Source organism: Myotis myotis, unplaced genomic scaffold (assembly GCF_014108235.1).
Source record: "Myotis myotis isolate mMyoMyo1 unplaced genomic scaffold, mMyoMyo1.p scaffold_m19_p_11, whole genome shotgun sequence".
Lineage (NCBI taxonomy): Eukaryota > Metazoa > Chordata > Mammalia > Chiroptera > Vespertilionidae > Myotis > Myotis myotis.
This window is the reverse complement of record NW_023416315.1, coordinates 18,244,595-18,262,397: the sequence shown is the minus strand read 5'-3', so window position 1 is coordinate 18,262,397 and position 17,803 is coordinate 18,244,595. Positions and strand designations below refer to the sequence as shown.

Sequence of the window (17,803 nt, the reverse complement as noted above, 5' to 3'; positions counted from 1 at the left end):
AGGAGGAGGAGGAGGAGGAGGAGGAGGAGGAGGAAGGGTAGTGGAGTGACACTAATTACCATGTTTCTCTTTTATTAGATTAGATATTCCCCCCCCCCCCTCTATATTTGTAATCTATATAAATAGTGACAATTTTACTTCTTCCTTTTCAATGTGGATATCCTTTATTTCTTTTTGTTGCCTAATACTACTGGCCATCCTTTTCTTTTTTCTTGATCTTAGAGGAAAATCTTTCAGCTTTTCACCATTGACATGTTGTTAACTGTGAACTTGCTATATGTGACCTTTATTATGCTGAGGCATATTTCCATTATACTCAATTTGTTGAGAGTTTTTATCGTAAATGGTGCCCATCCAGGGATAGAAAGAAGTTGGTGACTTCTAGCTTCTATCCTTGGAAAGCATCCCAGCAGGTTCCTACTATATGTTCAATTAGATGCCTGCCCCTCAGGCCAACACTTTAAGATTAACAAATGAGCCTCTTTCACACAAAGCCTGGACCCCTTGAGCTGGGTCCTCAGTTCAGTGAGTCTGAGTGTGAAGCCCTTTAAAAGCTGTTTCTCAGTTTGCTATAGTCTTGTAGGTCATATGGATATGAGAACCACTGGCTTTAAAGGCTAGATGTTTCGGGAGCGCATCTTTCAGGAACAGGTCTTAAAAGTTGGGGTGTCTCATACAGGGTTCAAACCTTTCATTCCTCAGGCAGAAGCTCCAGGTTTTGCGTCCCCTCCTGAATGTGTGTTGCCATGCCACAGGTGGGATTTACGGCAAGATTGGGTATCAGCCTCTCCTACCCTCTTCAATGTGTTTTTTTGCTTGTTTTCCCAATGTGTAGGAGTTGGTAAGCTAGTTTTTAGTTAGTTTGTTTGTTTTGGAAAAAGTTGTTCCATATGCAGTTACAGATCTGGTGTGTCTGTGGTAGAAGGTGAGTTCAGGGTGCTTCCATTTTAAACCAGAACCAGAGCTGAATATCCTATATAATAAAGAGCTAATATGCTCATTAGACCGGACGTCGGAATGACCTTCCAGAATGACCAGTGGGCGGGGGGCGGCACCTCGGGGCCTCGAGGCAGCTGGGGACGCGAGGGCCAAGCCCCTTGCATGAATTTTGTGCATCGGGCCTCTAATTTCTAAATAACTCAGCAAACATAAATAACACAGCAAGATAACACATTTAGCAAGAAATTATTTGCAGGAAAACGTTTAGAATCAAGTGATCCAACTGTCCATTTAGTTGGGTACTCTACTCTGGTCCCTGTGTCCACTTGCCTGGCTATGCAAACTGCTACATGTGAGCTGGTGGCAGGGATGGGGGGGCATGGGACAGGGGAGCGGGGGAAGGGAAATCCCTACAGTAGTGGCCAATATAGTCTTCACAAACTTATAGGACCGTTATTTTTAAATGATTAGTCATAAATCTCTGGGGGATCCTGTTACACTGCAGATTCTGATTCAGTGGACATGCATGTTCAACAAGTCTGCAGGTGACGCTGAGGCTGTTGGCTCAGCCGCAGCACAAGTAACGAACTATTGTAAAATCTATGTTTTTCCTAGCTTTGTCACAGTTTCCCTTCTTAAGTGTGTAGAATGGGGGATTTCTGGAATGTGTAGACATAAGCTTACTAGCGTCTGAGAACAGTTGGCAAAGGAAATAAGAGTAATACGTAAATAGCCCATGAATAGACAATAACAGCTGCTTATAGTAGCGATATTAAACACCATTTCCATAATCAAAAGTTAAAAAGAAAAAGCCAAATTATTTTTCTGATAACAAAAGTATTTACAGGCACGCCTCAGAGATATTGGGAGTTCAGTTCCAGACCACTGCAATAAAGCGATAAAGCGAGTGCTACAATAAAAGAGCGTTGTAATCTTCTTTTTTTCGGGCAGAGGGGTCTTGCCTTCAATTTATATAAAAAAAAAAGCAACATCTGTGAAGCTCAATAAAACCAGGTATTTCACGAATACTTAAAAATGCAGCTACCTTTGAGCCACAAAAGAAGAAAAGCAATGTTCATGTGTGTATTTGATACAAATACAAAACACTCATTTTTAGTTTAGCTCAGATCACTCCAAATAACTCAGAAAAACCCGTCATCAGTAGTTTTGTTGACATATGCAGAAAAATGTAACGAGTAGTGGTTTTTTAGGTAGCGTTCAAAATCCACTTAACATGGTAGATAAGCCGGAAGAGGTGGGTATAACGAAACAGCCACAGTGTTGCAAGCATATTAGACTTTAACTACAAAAAACTGAGTTGTCGGCTCAAACCAAAAATGAACTCCAGCTAAAAAGATATTGTGGAGCTCTGACCGTTGACAGTATGCTAAAAGATTGACAGAATATTGCATGCATATAAATCCAAACACAAATCTCCTGAATGTTCAGAGTAAATTTTCAGAAAAAAACATTTCTTTTCCTGATATGATATTCACTCTACCTCTTTTTATCCTGAACATTAAAAACTGTATAGATTGTTCTCTTTCTTTGTGCACTTGTCAGCAACAGTAAGCATTAACCCATTTTCACAAGCTATAGATTTTCAAGCTTAAGTTATGAACAGCAGTTATAATTTTTGTGATAGTTAAACATAGTTTGAAATGAAAATGTGCCTCTCTACCAAATGGTAGAGTTTTCTATGGGATAAAATATACAAACTCATCCATGTACAGTTATAAGTATTCAAACATCTACGTTCCCTGCGCACCATACTATTTCTTTAGAGCAAAACAAAAGGTATTTAGTTAAGCAATATTAAAGGTACATTAGTCAAAACTTTTTCCCTCATACCTATGAACTGAGATGCATTTCTGTATGAACATTATAAAATCTGAGTCATTGATTGAATATACAGACCTTACTTGAGGTGACTATGTATTTTCTCATCCAATTCTTTTTTTTAAATATATTTTCATTGATTTCATAGAGGAAGGGAGAGGAAGAGAGAGAGAGAAACATCACTGATGGGAGAGAATCATTGATCGACTGCCTCCTGCGTGTCCGCTACTGGTAATTGAGCCCACAACCCAGGCATGTGCCCTGAGTGGGAATCGGACCATGACTTCCTCATAGGTCTATGCTCAACCACTGAGCTATGCTGGCTAGGCTCCTCCTCCAATTCCTTAGCCCAGTGCCTACTTTACATAATTTAGACCATCTCAGTTCAAGAATTAAAGAAATTTCCTTTATATTTCTCTTAGATCAACGTGTCCACAAATATCCTAATGCAAAGAGAGTAAAGTTTTCTCTTAATCCTCAGCAGAGGATTTCTAGAATCTCATCTTACACTTCATTATCTTAGGGCAGTGATGGCGAACTTTTTGAGCTCGGCGTGTCAGCATTTTGAAAAACCCTAACTTAACTCTGGTGCCGTGTCACATATAGAAACTTTTTGATATTTGCAACCATAGTGAAACAAAGACTTATATTTTTGATATTTATTTTATATATTTAAATGCCATTTAACAAAGAAAAATCAACCAAAAAAATGAGTTCGCGTGTCACCTCTGACACGAGTGTCATTGGTTCGCCATCACTATCTTAGGGGGATATATTTCCCCCTGCTGGTTACTGTAAATGGAAAGATACTAAGTCAGTGTGCTTTGAGTACCTTCGGATTTTTGAAGGATCCCTCTGAACTGGTGGTGTCTTGGTTGGGGTATTCATTATTTACCCTGGAAGCTAAAATTAAGACCAAGTAATTCTTAGTTTTATTATCCAAATAAACCTGTTTCTAATACTTCATCCTATAAACCTCTCTGTATAAAACACAAGACATAAAGTGGCTCATCTTCTCTCTATATAAAGAGCTTTTTAGGTAGACTGGTGCTCTCTGCAATAACTGAACCCTTGCTAAAGAAACCAGGATTACCTAACAATCTACAGTATATATATATAAAAAGCCAGTGACCATAACGGCCATAACGACCTTAACGACCAGTTGCTATGATGCCCACTGTGGCCAGCGAACTGGCCCGATCAGGGTGTGGGGCCAGCTGGCCAATCTCATGGCCCCTCCCCTCGCCGGCCTGCCCCTGATCGGACTCTCCCACCCTGATCAAGAGCAGAGTGGGCTGGCCAAACACCCCCTCCATTCCCCGCAGCCAGCCCCGCTCCCAATCAGCTGGCCCCACCACGATAGGCCCGCAGCCCCTCTCCCCAGCGGCCTGCCCCTGATCACACCTCCCCACCCCAATAGGGGGTGGGGTTGGGTGGCCAACCTCCTGCAGCTCCTCCCCCACAGCTGACCACTACCCTGTTCAGCCTGAAGCTCCTCCCCCTGGCCGACCCTGCCCCTGATCTCCCCCTACTCCAATAGGGGGTGGGGCCAGCCAGCCAATCTCCTGTAGCCCCTCCCCCCACCCTGCCACACCCCAGATCAGCCCCCCAACCCTGATCAGCCCCCCAACCCTGATTGGGGCAGAGCCAGCCGGCCAACCACCCATGGCCCCTCCCCCATGCCACTGGCCCCTGATCGGCACTCCCCACCCCATTCGGGGGCAGGGCTGGCTGGCCCATTGCCCACAGCCCCTCCCCATGGCCAGCCCTGCCCCCAATTGGCCCCCAGCCTCAATCAAAGGTGGGGTCCACTGGCCAATCGCCCATGGCCCCTTCCCCCAGCCAGCCCAGCCCTGATTGGGCCCAGATCGGGGTGGGCCAGCTAGACTCCACCTGTGCACGAATTCGTGCACTGGGCCTCTAGTAGGTCTAATAAAAAAGAAATCTTTCCCAGTCTAGAACTTAAGTCATGCTGCTATAAAGAATTAAACCAAATATCTTTTGGTTGTCTTCTAAATGACTCAAAAATTAGGCTAGGACAAAGTGTCAGTATTAAATTAGAAAGAATATTTCAGAAGGAAATATGGATTCACAAAGAAATATGGATTCAAAGAAAATACTTTAAACAGAAAACTGGGGTAAATGTTTTGTGACACAAGAGGAACTAGGCAAAGTGCAGGAGTTTAAGTAAGAATGTCTTTTAATGGTTGAAATCATTCTGTCTGAGGTGACAATGAAAGCAAAAATGATTACAACAAATAACTATTAATGCATTCTCTTCTTCGTCATCGTTCATACATTAATTCCTTTATTCTCATTTACATATTTTCATACTAGGACAGCATTCTGAAGTCATGAAGCATAAGTTGTATGTAACTGAGTAGAAAGATCATAATCAACTCAGATTTCCAGAAGAGCTGCAGAAGGTGGAAAATTACAAAGACCTTAACATGGAAAGCCAAATGTGCTACCAATGACTCCCGTCTGCGTAATCAGTGTTAAAAATAGAAGCCCATATTGTTATAAAGTAAGACCATAATTATAATGCCTGCTGTTGCTATGCAAAGAATCCCATAGAGAAGGAGATTTAGGTAACATATAATAAATAACGCACAGGCTAATCATTTATTTTCCATTCTTAAATGTCTTTCAAAATAATGATGCTCATGAAAATGCAATGTACTGACAGTCCTGGGGTCTGTTGCAACGGAACAGGGACACTGCCGAGAATGATGCTGTCTTCCCTTGATGAGAAAGAGAAGAGTTCAGGGTCCAGAATTTGTTTAGAATGTCCACTCCTCTGCTGAATTTGTCACCAGGGAATCAATTAGTGAATCAGCACCAAATAAAAATAATTTGTCCATGCTAGAACCTGGTCCGTAGAAACTGTGCACAAGATGAATTTTAAAAGGTGCTGGTTACTTGTTCAGATTATGGATTTTAATGACATCTTAATAATCGTTAGAATTGTATTGCTGCTTATTGCAAAAATGAATGGTGCCACCATTTCATCAACTATAAGATTAGGTATGTTTTGAAAAAATAAAGCGTATTAAATCTTCATTTGTAGTTCAGTATTCACAAAGGTCTTGATGTTGCTGGTACATAAATGTAAAAATTCATTTGCTGTCTAGAAAGTAGAAGAAATGTTATTGTTTATCAGGAAGCAGTGGAAAAAAAACAAAACAGGTAATACTCAAATTTTATATATCCAAGATGCCCTACTTCCTGTTATTCAGCATAATTTGTTAAGCTGCAGAGAAAAGCTCTCTGGTGGACTGTATAGTAAGACAATGCATATTCCCATTAAAGAAGGATAAGCTTCCCAATTCTAAAGACCCGCGTGTAGCCAGGTAAGGATTGCACCAGTGAATCTGCTCTGGGCAAGCATTTCTACTCTTGGCTCTCCCTTCAGGCCATCTCCCATTTGGAGGTGTCTATACTATTCTATTCTTTTCGAAGGGACTATTTGCTTGTGCTCTTTGTGATCCATTGAATAAAGCCACTCTTCAGCTCCACCATCTTATATTTTATTTCCTTTTGTAAATCTATCTTGTTTTTCCAATTGCTTACAAATCTTCCCAAAGGCATAAGTTTATAATATTAAAAACTGAGGCTTGTTTAAGGAAATCTACATCTCCTGTGATTCTTCTAAATCTAATGAATCAAATAATCTACAAAGAAAATATTTTTCTCTACTTGTAAAAGAAAGGCATATAGTTTTATAAATACCAGCCACTTTTCCTCAAAACAGTTAAGGGTAAAGAAAACGAATACATTTGTTGACAGAGATGCTCTAGAGAGTTTTCAACCCTTTACCCTAATTTGGCCACATAGAGATCCAAGGAATTTGACATTCAGGGCTCACTGAGCAGTGATAAAATTTATTATATAATTTTAAGAGAGAATACTTGTTAAAATAAAAACTTTTAACTACTATACTTTCTTTTGAAAACATGCTTTTCCACCAGAACAAGTTTTTGTTTTGTTTTATTTGTTTGTTTTTCAATGGATTATTTTTTATCTCTTATATAAATGGTTATATGAATATCTTGGTTTAATCATAACATGTTTGTTATTGGACTAATGGTCTTAACAGTGACGCAATATTTCCCTTGTTTATTATAATGTGAATATATTATACGGTCATTTTGAATACATCCTATTCAAATAGATTGTGGCCATAATTGCTTAGCCTTCTTTTCAGTGACTAAATAGTGCCAAACATGATCAAAACAAAAGGTTGGGTTACCTTCCTATACACAAGCACTCAGTCACACACACATACACACACACACACACACACACACACACACACACAAATAGTGTTCTGAAAATTCCACTTAAAAATTATCAATTTGACTGGTTCACACTTTGGAAAATGGACAATTCTGCACTGTTAAAATTTACAATGTTCTGGAGTGTCTGCAGAAGATAGAACAGATGCTGATGAATCCCCGGCTATTAGAAACGCATGAAATTGTTTTAGGGATTCAATGTGATAGTACATATTACAGATTTAGCATGATCTTGGCACATAGTAAAAGCTAAATAGTTATCAGTGGCAGCACCAGAATCTGTATTTAAGACAGATTAGGGTCAACAGTCTGATTGAAAGTAAAATAAGAAAACTCGTTTTAAAGTTGTGATTTTAAAGCAAGTGTATTGCTTTTACCTTTTTTTTTTTTTTTTTTTTTTTTTTTAATGCGCCTGGAAAGGAAAGGCTGATGAGAATTATGGATGAAGTGAAAAATTCTCCCCCAAAGGCTACACCAGTGGCACCTATAATGATTACAGAAAGGCTTCCACTTAGGCACGATAGGATCAGGCACTCATTCCTATTTGTGTGCAAGGGGACACAGACACTAACTAATAACTAAACCAGAGGCCTGACTAACTCTGGAGTTCTGCTAAAACGCAAATGTCCACATTTACATGATATTCCCTCTAAACCCTGAGTAATTTGGTTTTCCTGTGTTGAACATGACTTTCTCCTATTCTCTTTCACTGTTACATTCCAATTTTAGCTCATGAATTTTAATTGTTAATCCTGCTTCCACATTAAGCATCTAGGGAACACACCCTGATATTGGTATGGCCAGCATGTCTGTGAAGCAATCCTGTATTTATAGTAATGTTATCTTCATTTTAAATTTCATTTTAATGCAGTATTTATTTTAAAGGTATATTTTATCTCTACCATTTATTATCAAGTTTTTAGTCTCTTTTTAATTTCTAGCTTATTTAATTTCTCTTTTTCTTTTCTTTTCCCTTGTAGATTTCAATCTCTCCAAATATCTACTATTTTCAATTTTACATAACCTTTCCTAATCAATATGCTAAATTATTTTTTATTTTTTAAAAACATAACTAGAAATAATCGATAAATGAAGTCAGAATTCTGCAAAAATCTATCTATGTACTAACTTTTCAAAGTTGAAAATTATCTCTTATCCCTTTCCTCTCAGAATAAAGATGGAATCTATTGAACTGCTTGAGATTTATGGGCCTTTATTTCCTCAGTCCTCATTTATGTCTTCATTTACATTAAGTATCTCAAAACTTCAAGAATGTATTAAAAACAATAATTGGCTAGACATGTCCAGAAGGAGTTACAAAATAACTTATAACCCCTCTTTGATAAAATGCAAAAAAGTAACATATAAACTAATATTACTAAAGTAGTATACATACATATATTTATATTTTTGTATATACTTACTTATTTTGTTCTCATTGATCTGCATGCACAATATGAGATCATAAATGCAACAAATAGCACCACACCAACACCGAGTAAGGTCATTTCTACGACGCCAAGGAGCTTTATTTTTCCAGTCACTTGGTTTTTAAACATTTCTGCCTTCTCATCGCCAATGGTACCAGTCTGTAATCAAGTTAATAATTAGCATTATTTGCGTAGATCATTATAGCAAAATACTTAAAACCCTCCACTTATGTATCACTCCCCCCCCCCCCCAACATCTATATAAGTATTAGTCATCTGTATCTGTAAGACAAGCCAATGAAATTCCCTTTGCATGTTCAAGGAGGCAATACATGCCAAGGTAGAATACAGAGTGAAATATAACCCACTTCTCTTTAAACATGTTATCTGGCACTCTTCAACATGCTAGCTCCGTTGATCTTTAAAACTGTCTTACCAAAATCGTTCACAATTTTCCAAAGTGTTTTTCCTAGTGACATAGGAAAATGGCAAGGGTCAACTATTTAATTCCCTATAAAGACTTGATGCATTTCCTAATTCTGTGGCTAATCAATTCCATAATTCCATGGTTTACACAAAAAATATCTTGTCAGGCAATAGGATAGACTATCTACAACTGCTTTAACCTGGCTTTTGTAAGCTTGGTTGGCTTTTGTTAACTATAATATTCAGTGAGCCTTGAATTATTTGAAGTTAGATATGTGAATGACTCTCTCTAACACAAACATATGACAAGAAAAAATGTTTAACAGATGCATTTTGAAAATAATCTAAAATGACAAAAAGGGCACAGAAAATTAAACAAACTTGATATTTCTGTTTGGTTCTCTCAAATAGCTATAATTAATATTATGTAAACTCATCTATATGAACAATGAAAACACATACAACTTCCAATATACATTAAAGGTATATTCAATTTTAAAATGTCAAAAGTATTTTTATATACAAAGAAGTTTATTGCTTTTCATACTAATAGATAAAAATACTAACCTCATTAAGCCAAAGAATAGGCACAATGTAGTTCCTAGTCAGACGCTTTAAAACCCTGTAATATACATTTAAAAATTATGAAAATGTATTACACATATAGGACAGAAGTTTTAGTAATTACCAGTGTCAATAAATATTCAGAAATTAGTTACTCTTGCAACTTGGTTAAGTTCCTTGATTTTTGTTCCCTGTAATGAATCATTTAGGTTTTCATATGGTTGTTTCTCAGGTATCTTCTATTCTAAAAGCCTTCATAACAGATTTATAATTGATTGACTCTTTCTAAACACAGATTTTTCCTTTAAACAAATTCTACTCAGGAAAGTAAAATATGAGTTTTGGAAATTATTATCATAGAAATATTTGGAGAGTAAGCAAAATGTGAGATGCCACCTAATACTTTAAAACATTCCAAACTATATATAAATTCACTTCAGTGAACAGATGTACTTCTAAATTACAAATGAAAGTTATAAGCATTTAATAATTATTATATAATATAGTCAAGCCAAAGAGAAGTTGAAGTTTTATATTATTTTCACTTACTTTCATAGATTTACTCACATTATTACAAGAAAATACTAAAAGCATGTAAAGATAACCTTGGTCAAGAGACTCACTCAATTTTTTTTGATTGCTTGACCAATATGTTGACTTGCAGCCGTTTTGCAAATCGTAAAGTGAATCCAGTTATCTAAAAAAAGGAACAAATTAAAATTATTTTTAACTTCTTTGGAAAACATTCTTTTATAATAGCCAACATTAATTTGTAATGTTATATAGAACTTAAGGTAAATCTGTTCTACTTGAAACTTGTGTATTTATTAAATAAGTAATTGGACATGTTAAATATTTCCTACATAACTATCCATAGTTGCATTATGTGAATATGCATATATGTATGTGCATGCATATACATGCAAGCACACATGCATATACATGTACACACACATATAATTTCTTTGCCTACTCTAATGTCTAATGTTTTAGCTAGGTTTATGATGTTTACCAGAAATGGTTTTGGGGAATCAACAATGATATAACAGTACTAAAACATAAAAACATATACAGTTTATATAGTTCCTAAACTATGCAAGGTCAAATATATATTCAGTCATAATTCATATATCTTCAGTTTAATCATACTACTATCATTATTGAAATAAAATAAAAATTGCTACTAAAATTCTGGCATTCCATTAAATTTTTGAAAAGTAGAACAGTAAAATAATTAAAACTGTTGTGCTTATAAGATTTTTGTAAATTTTTCGTGACACTAAATATAATAGATCTAGCCCCCAATTCACATATACCTATAAAATCTCCTTTTATTCCTCATAATATAATATAAAGGGTTTCTTCATATAAGCAATGATTAGAATCATCCCCATCACTAGTATTCCTGACCCATGATCCATTAAAAATGCTTAACAAGTTCAATATTCTTAAAAACTAAAATTGTTACCTTGATATTTCATAAAGTAATAGAAAAAAATCAATGTAATTTTCATTGAAATAAAAGTAATTTATCAATAAATATGATCAATAAATGTAATTGACAAGGATAGAGTTTATTTTTTTCTTTAAGTTAATTAAAAAACCACAATATTAAACAAGGCAGATCAATAGTATATTTGCTTACAGGTTCAACATCTAAGTATGTGCTGTGTTCTTCTTCATCTGGATTTAAGCCTTCAATAGTTTCTCTAATTTCAGGAGAGGCATGAAGGAAATGAGGAAGTGAAATGATCACAGGTTTTCCTGAAAACAAGATTTAGGAAGATAATTGGGGATAAATATTTCACATAACACTAAAAAAAGATTTTTTGAAAATAAATTTTTAAAAATTTAAAAAAATGCATAGCTGGGTTTGAACACTAATTTGGGGGGATGAGGGTGAGGGAGAATTATAACATCTGATTGCTACTGTACAAACAAAATAACAAAATTCTCCATTATTTTACTAGCCAGTCAGTTGATTCTGTTGTTTATGCCTTAAGCATTAATTTTTAATATGTAAGGTTTAGCTGCTGAACACAGTTTTGATCACATACGTTTTTGCTTTAGGTAGTAATATATCTATGAACTGAGAATTGATTAAGAGGCTTTTTTCTTTCTTTATTCTCACCACTCCAATACGAAGAAAGTGAGCAAACCAAGACAGAACACAAATTGTGTGTAAGTCAGCCTTTGTTTCAGAGACACACTGAAAATATACTTATTTTTATTTACCATTTTCAAAGAAAGAAAAAATGGCAGATACATACGTTGAAATACTCATAGTATTCTGGGAATTATTTTCCTTTTACCCTAAATGTAGAAGGAGCACAAGGATTCTATATGGCAAAAGAAACAACAACAATAACAACCATAATAATAATAAGGCTAAGTGGAATGGGAGAAAATATTTGCAGACTAGATATCCAATAAGTAGTTAATATGCCAAAATCCAAAATATACAAGGAACCTATACAACTCAAAATGACAATGAGCAGCATAATAATAATAATAATAATAATAATAATAATAATAAAATGGAAAAGGGCCTAGACATTTTCCTTAAGTAACACAGAGAAATACTAGTATGATTTCATTGACTAATAACTAACCTGTGCAGCACTGAAACACAATTAGGACTTTGAACACAATACAAAAAAACACAGAAAAATTTCCTACCATCACCCTTACTTTCTGTCCTTATTGCTTTCTCACTTAAATTTTTTTGTCAAAGGGATCCTGGGTAAAGGTTACATTTTAAAGAACACTGAAAATTACAACATGAACTGGAATACTGAGAACATTTACTCACCTTCTTTGCACTTGCTAATGTCTAGCAAACCATAAAATGTACAATTATTTGAGATCTCTGGGTCTGTGCAGAAACAATGGTTTTCTGGATTTTGAATTGGAGATGCAAAGGCCTTGGGTGGAAGAATAAATCTAAACACAGAAATTCCTTTCAGATCAAGTTCGGCTCCAAACACAGCATAGATGGACCTAAACACAGAGAAAAGAAAGCTTCACTCCAGGGATCTGAACTATATTTCAGAGATTCATTTTTTCTTAGTTTTAGATTTATATTCTTACTCTAACTTGGAAAATCTAATATACTCTTATCAGAATTCTTGCTTAATTTTTAGGGAAAACAAATCCTTATAAAATTTTAAGGCATATCAGAACTCAATACCTGAGTATGAGCTATCCTTACCTGTATTTTCAAAACCTTCTAAGAATAATTTTTGCTTGTGAAGTGCCATGGTGTATTGATACTAAAGACATTTTTTCCAGTTTATTTCCTTCATAGATTAACTATTTATATGGCTGCCTCAAATACTTTTTTGTGTGTGCCCACCTCAATAAAATAAAAATAAAATACCTGTCTTTCAAAACAGTCATGAAGAGAAAGACCACTTCCTTGTAAGTGTGTGCGTGTGAGCTTAATATGCTGTATTCTATACCTCCATCATTTACCAAGTGTCCACCATAATCTTGGTAATGTGCTGGGGCTCAGTAAATGTTTCTTCCAATCCCCAGATAACTCTCTAAGAAGAAACACTGCTCTCCAACTTTACAGATAAGGAAAAGATTCAGAGATATTAAATACTTGCTCACAACCACACAGCCTTTGGGAACAGGGTTAGGATTTAAGCATATTGGTGTGGGTTCTAATGCCTGTGGTATCTACTAGGCCCCATCAATTGGAAAAGATGCTGTAGGGGAGGTAGAACACATTAATTAACATAGTTCTGTGACAGTGACATCATCTTCTCTGGACATCTTAGAAAAATTGGGCATAGAAGGATAGACTTGACTACTATTAAATATAATGAAAGTTTAGTAAAAGAAAGAAAGAGTTCTTGCTTAGACATAACAAGAAGAGAAAATGATTTATATTATGTAAAATATCTTTCTACATCCTTTACTTTTTTTAAAGCATTAATAAACATATTATGACTGTCATATTTATTCTTAATAAATGAAGAAAAGTTTCACTACATGTATTTTATTTCTCTCAAATAACATTAAGTATGAGCTTCTTGGCCTGTGTTTTGTTACATGGGAAAATTTTCTGACTCACAGAAATGTATGTGTCTTTGTCTTACCTGCAAATGTCAGAGGAGAAGAATTGCAGTACCCGGGTCTTCTCAACAAAAGGAGGAAATGTGGCTGCATCTGTTTAAAAATTAAGCCAGTGTCAAGTGATTAGATGTCACGTGTGTCCTGGAAGAATGTAGAAATCTCTATTCCAGCATGGTCAATAGAAAGAGTAAAGTCAATTGTTATCTGTAGCTTTAAAATTCTCTAGTAGCCACAATTTTAAAAGTAAGACAAAACAGGTATGTTTTATTTAACCCAATATACCCAAAATATTGTCATTTAAACATGTAGTAGAGTGGCACTTTTTTTTTTTTTTAAGCATGAAATTGATTTAGCATTCCTTTTCAGTTTGCATTGTACCTCTGATAGTGATTCATTCATCTGCTCTAATGGCTGACTAATATTATTGAAATCATTTTTTAAAGTCCTCTCACTAAGAATTTCTTGCAAATGGTTTGAAAACATATCCATCAAACTAAAAAGAGCATTTTTTGAATTTATTGAATTTCTGCTGTGGTCATGATCCATGGCACACTCTGGATATATGAAGAAATAATGAGCTAACTCCTCCATTTGCTCCTTAAAAGAATATCACCAAACTGAGCCACCACGGAATGTTTTTATCTATAATGATAAGACCCATCCTTCAATTATGAATTCTAGGTTATTTCTCTGGTAAGTCTCCAACCTTGTAATCTTATTACCTTTCACTTATACTCTTGTGATAAGTACAATGTAACAGAAGATCACAATGAACTTGATCCTGCCATTAAGGAACTGAATATTACAGATTGGCTTAAACTCCCCAAATAGGTAACTGAATGGGCATTGCCTACAACTGTCTTACCAAGTCTTAACCATTAATGAAAAAGAACATTGAAAAGATTTAAAAATCATTATCTGAAACATCACTGAAGCTTACATCATAATCATACCAACAACTAGATAGCTGATATTAGCAGGGTATTAAAAAAAATCATTCAAATGTACATTAATACTTTCATTGTACATCTCTTCCAACTTCCTGAAGAAGGCAGAGGAAGCCTTTTTAAGTTGTGATGAAAACACATTGCAACTTTTTCTGTTTCGTGACCAAAAAATCTGTCTTACAGGGATCATAGCAGAGTCCCCGACCCTGTCCAACCTACCTCTGCTCCTGTTTGGTTTTTTTTCCCTCTTAGATCTTGTAATTTCATACCAGTTTCTCATATATTTATACTATTGTCATTATTAAATATCCTGGCTCCTCTTTTAAAGCTTCTCTACTTCTTAGCTTTGGACAGAAATGTTTAATACTTTTTTTTTTCTAGACTCATAAAGAACCCATCAGTACTTAGGAACAGCACAGTGCCTTTCACTCTGCACCTAAGGACTGAAGAATTATGCTTATGCAATTACTAGAGCTAGTGGTATTGAGACACTTTACAATTGATTTGCAGAAACACTTTACTTAGAAAGGAATTTATTTATTTTTCTTTCTTCCTTTCATCCACCCTCATGGCTCAAAGCATCACCAATAAAACCCATGTTTGTTCTGTTTTTCTATAAGGGAGTGATAACAAAATTAAATAAAAAATGCCAAAGTCAACAACACTTTGGTATTCCTCTTTATTACCTATTTTTTTGCATAATTTTGTATCTAAAGTTCTTCGTCTTTATTATACCGTTTTCCTGCAGGGTATTGCCTCACCAACTTTGCAAACATCAGTCTCCTGCCTCTACTTCTTCTTCTTTTTTTTTTTTTTTTAAATATATTTTATTGATTTTTTACAGAGAGGAAGGGAGAGAGATAGAGAGTTAGAAACATCGATGAGAGAGAAACATCGATCAGCCGCCTCCCGCACATCTCCTACTGGGGATATGCCCGCAACCCAGGTACATGCCCTTGACCGGAATCGAACCTGGGACCCTTCAGTCCGCAGGCCGACGCTCTATCCACTGAGCCAAACCGGTTTCGGCCTGCCTCTACTTCTTAGGTGTTGAAAGCTCACCTCTGTTTTAATTATTCATGATGTTTGATTCCTCTTGCTCTTTAAAATCTTAATTCTTAAATTAATGGGCATATGTGTACTTTCGTTTTTCTTCAAGGAGTACAATCAGCCAGTTCTAACCATACTATAAGTTCATAGTCCTGTGTTTTTCCCAAATCTTATTCAGAATGTTCATCTTTGCATACATTTTTCATGGTTAGTAGACACCTAACCTTGTTTTTGTTGCTATTTTCTCTCTCATTCTGACCACCTTATTCAAATAGACAGCTCTGTCTTGCAACTCTATCGATCCTACCTCAGCTTGAAACCTTCCTTGGAACCATGATTCACCTTTTGTAGTTACCTTGATATTTTTTATTTTTTTTCAATTTTAAATTATTATCTGTACAGTATTTACAAAGGATGTGAATAGTAGCTCCTTTTCTAAGTTTTTTAATCCATGACTTCTATTGTCAGGAAGGCAGTTCATTAAGTAAAGCTTTTACAAAGCAAACATTTCCCTAGTAACTCAATAAAGGCCAATCCTTGATGCTTAGTCTTCAGAAATCCTATCACATTAAGCAGATATTTACTGAACCTGTTAAAGAGTAGAGACTCTGACGTTATGGTCTGGGGTACAAAGACAGGTAAACATATACTCTCCCCTACAGAATCCTCTTGGCATAATGGTGGATTTGTGGGAGAGAGGCAGGTGGGTTCATTGTGATCACTGCCAAGAAAAATGCCCTTACCTGTACCATTGATCATGTCACAATAACTTGGCCAATAGCCGAGAGTCCTTAGGAAAAAAAAGAAAGAAAATGAACAAACATTCTCATTTCAAGAGCACCTTTCTTATGTTACTTTGTCTATTATGATGCAATATTGCTAAAATAAAGATTAGACGTGACAAATGCTAAATTCAAGAAATGTTGTAACTCCTTCAGTCCATATTTTCTTTGAAGCTTTCATCTTGTTGAAATAAATTAAGTGCCTGATACCATTAAGTAGCCAGATTACAAAATAAAACTGTTTACATAGAAACAATTTGGAATAGACACCAGTCTGAAAAAAGGAAATTGAGAAACGTTGACCAGAAATTTAGATCTCTGCTTAGGAGATATTTTTTTTCCAATGGGAGAAATAAATTATTTGGTGGTATGTTGAGTACTTAGAATGAATAGAAGAAAAAATATTCAGTGGGCAACTGATGTGAGCTCAGTATGAGAGGAGAGGGTAATGGGGAGGAGGAAAGAAAGAGAAGCAGATGTTTGATTAATAGAGATTGGAAACATGCAGTTAACCAATTTATAATCCCCCTTTTAGTTCTTGCATGATCTGGCATTAAAGTAGGACAGAGTTTATTAATTTATGCTCCCCTGTCTAGATAAGATATATATACAATAAAAAAAACATAGTAATAGTTTCTCTGTATCCTCAGCCACTTTTTGGTGATAGAAAAACTTTTTTCTTATTCTTAATATGTCATCCAGTGAGATATCAATGCAGGTTGATGCTTCTTCTTAAAAACAGAATAAGCTGTTCATCATGCTCAGTGTTGCTATGATCAGTTACATTAACCTTATTATAATCTTGAAATTATTACTCTAACTAGGAGCCCTTAGCAACTCTCTTCAAAATCTCTCTGTAATATTGAGATGGAGGAAATGTTCACGTTCTTCGATATATAAACAATGATGTGATTTCCCCGTAAATGAGCATTTAGAAGTGTTTGTTTTCCTCCATTAAACTTCTCTATAAAAACATGTAAATATGGACTCTGTAGAAGAAAAAGTACCACAGTAGTGAAAACTCAACTATTGTCAATTCTTCCATTGGGACTCAGGTGTGAGGAAATTGTTAGTTATATTAATAAAAACATTTTATCTCTTTCAATATTTTTGAGAGAGGGAGAGGGAGAGAGAGAGAGAGAGAGAGAGAGAAGAGAAACATTGATCTGCTGCCTCCTGCATGTTCCTTGACCAGGGATGGAAGCCTAACCTGGGTGCGTGTCCTGACAAGGAATCGAACCCACCACCTCTTGGTGTACAGGAGGACGCCCCAACCAAAGAAGCCACCTGGCCAGGCCTCTTTCTATTTTGAATACTTTGATCTTTTCAGAAAACAAGTGGCCTAAAGCATATTTATTAACATCGAGGAGAAGAAAAGGTTTTCTGCCCTGAAATGTATTAGGGTTCTTCTTATTTTACTCATATGATAAATTTCCTATATTTCA

At 35.7% G+C, this 17,803-nt stretch overlaps 1 protein-coding gene across 4 annotated transcripts in view; it reads right to left on the bottom strand.

The window, feature by feature from the left end:
* Positions 1-4,955: 4,955 nt before the first annotated feature.
* CD36 (CD36 molecule) overlaps positions 4,956-17,803 on the bottom strand; it is a 62,802-nt gene continuing 49,954 nt past the window's right edge. For 3 of the 4 annotated variants that reach the window (XM_036327681.1, XM_036327682.1, XM_036327680.1), the window contains exons 8-15: positions 16,320-16,366; positions 13,603-13,672; positions 12,309-12,496; positions 11,142-11,260; positions 10,120-10,193; positions 9,500-9,554; positions 8,501-8,665; positions 4,956-5,908 (exon numbers count right to left, since the gene is read on the bottom strand). In XM_036327681.1, coding sequence (XP_036183574.1) covers positions 8,501-8,665; positions 9,500-9,554; positions 10,120-10,193; positions 11,142-11,260; positions 12,309-12,496; positions 13,603-13,672; positions 16,320-16,366 — 718 coding nt within the window. In that variant the 3' untranslated portion in view covers positions 4,956-5,908. Of the gene's footprint in view, positions 5,909-8,500; positions 8,666-9,499; positions 9,555-10,063; positions 10,194-11,141; positions 11,261-12,308; positions 12,497-13,602; positions 13,673-16,319; positions 16,367-17,803 lie in introns of those variants that run through there. The other variant, XR_004970815.1, reaches the window with a different exon arrangement.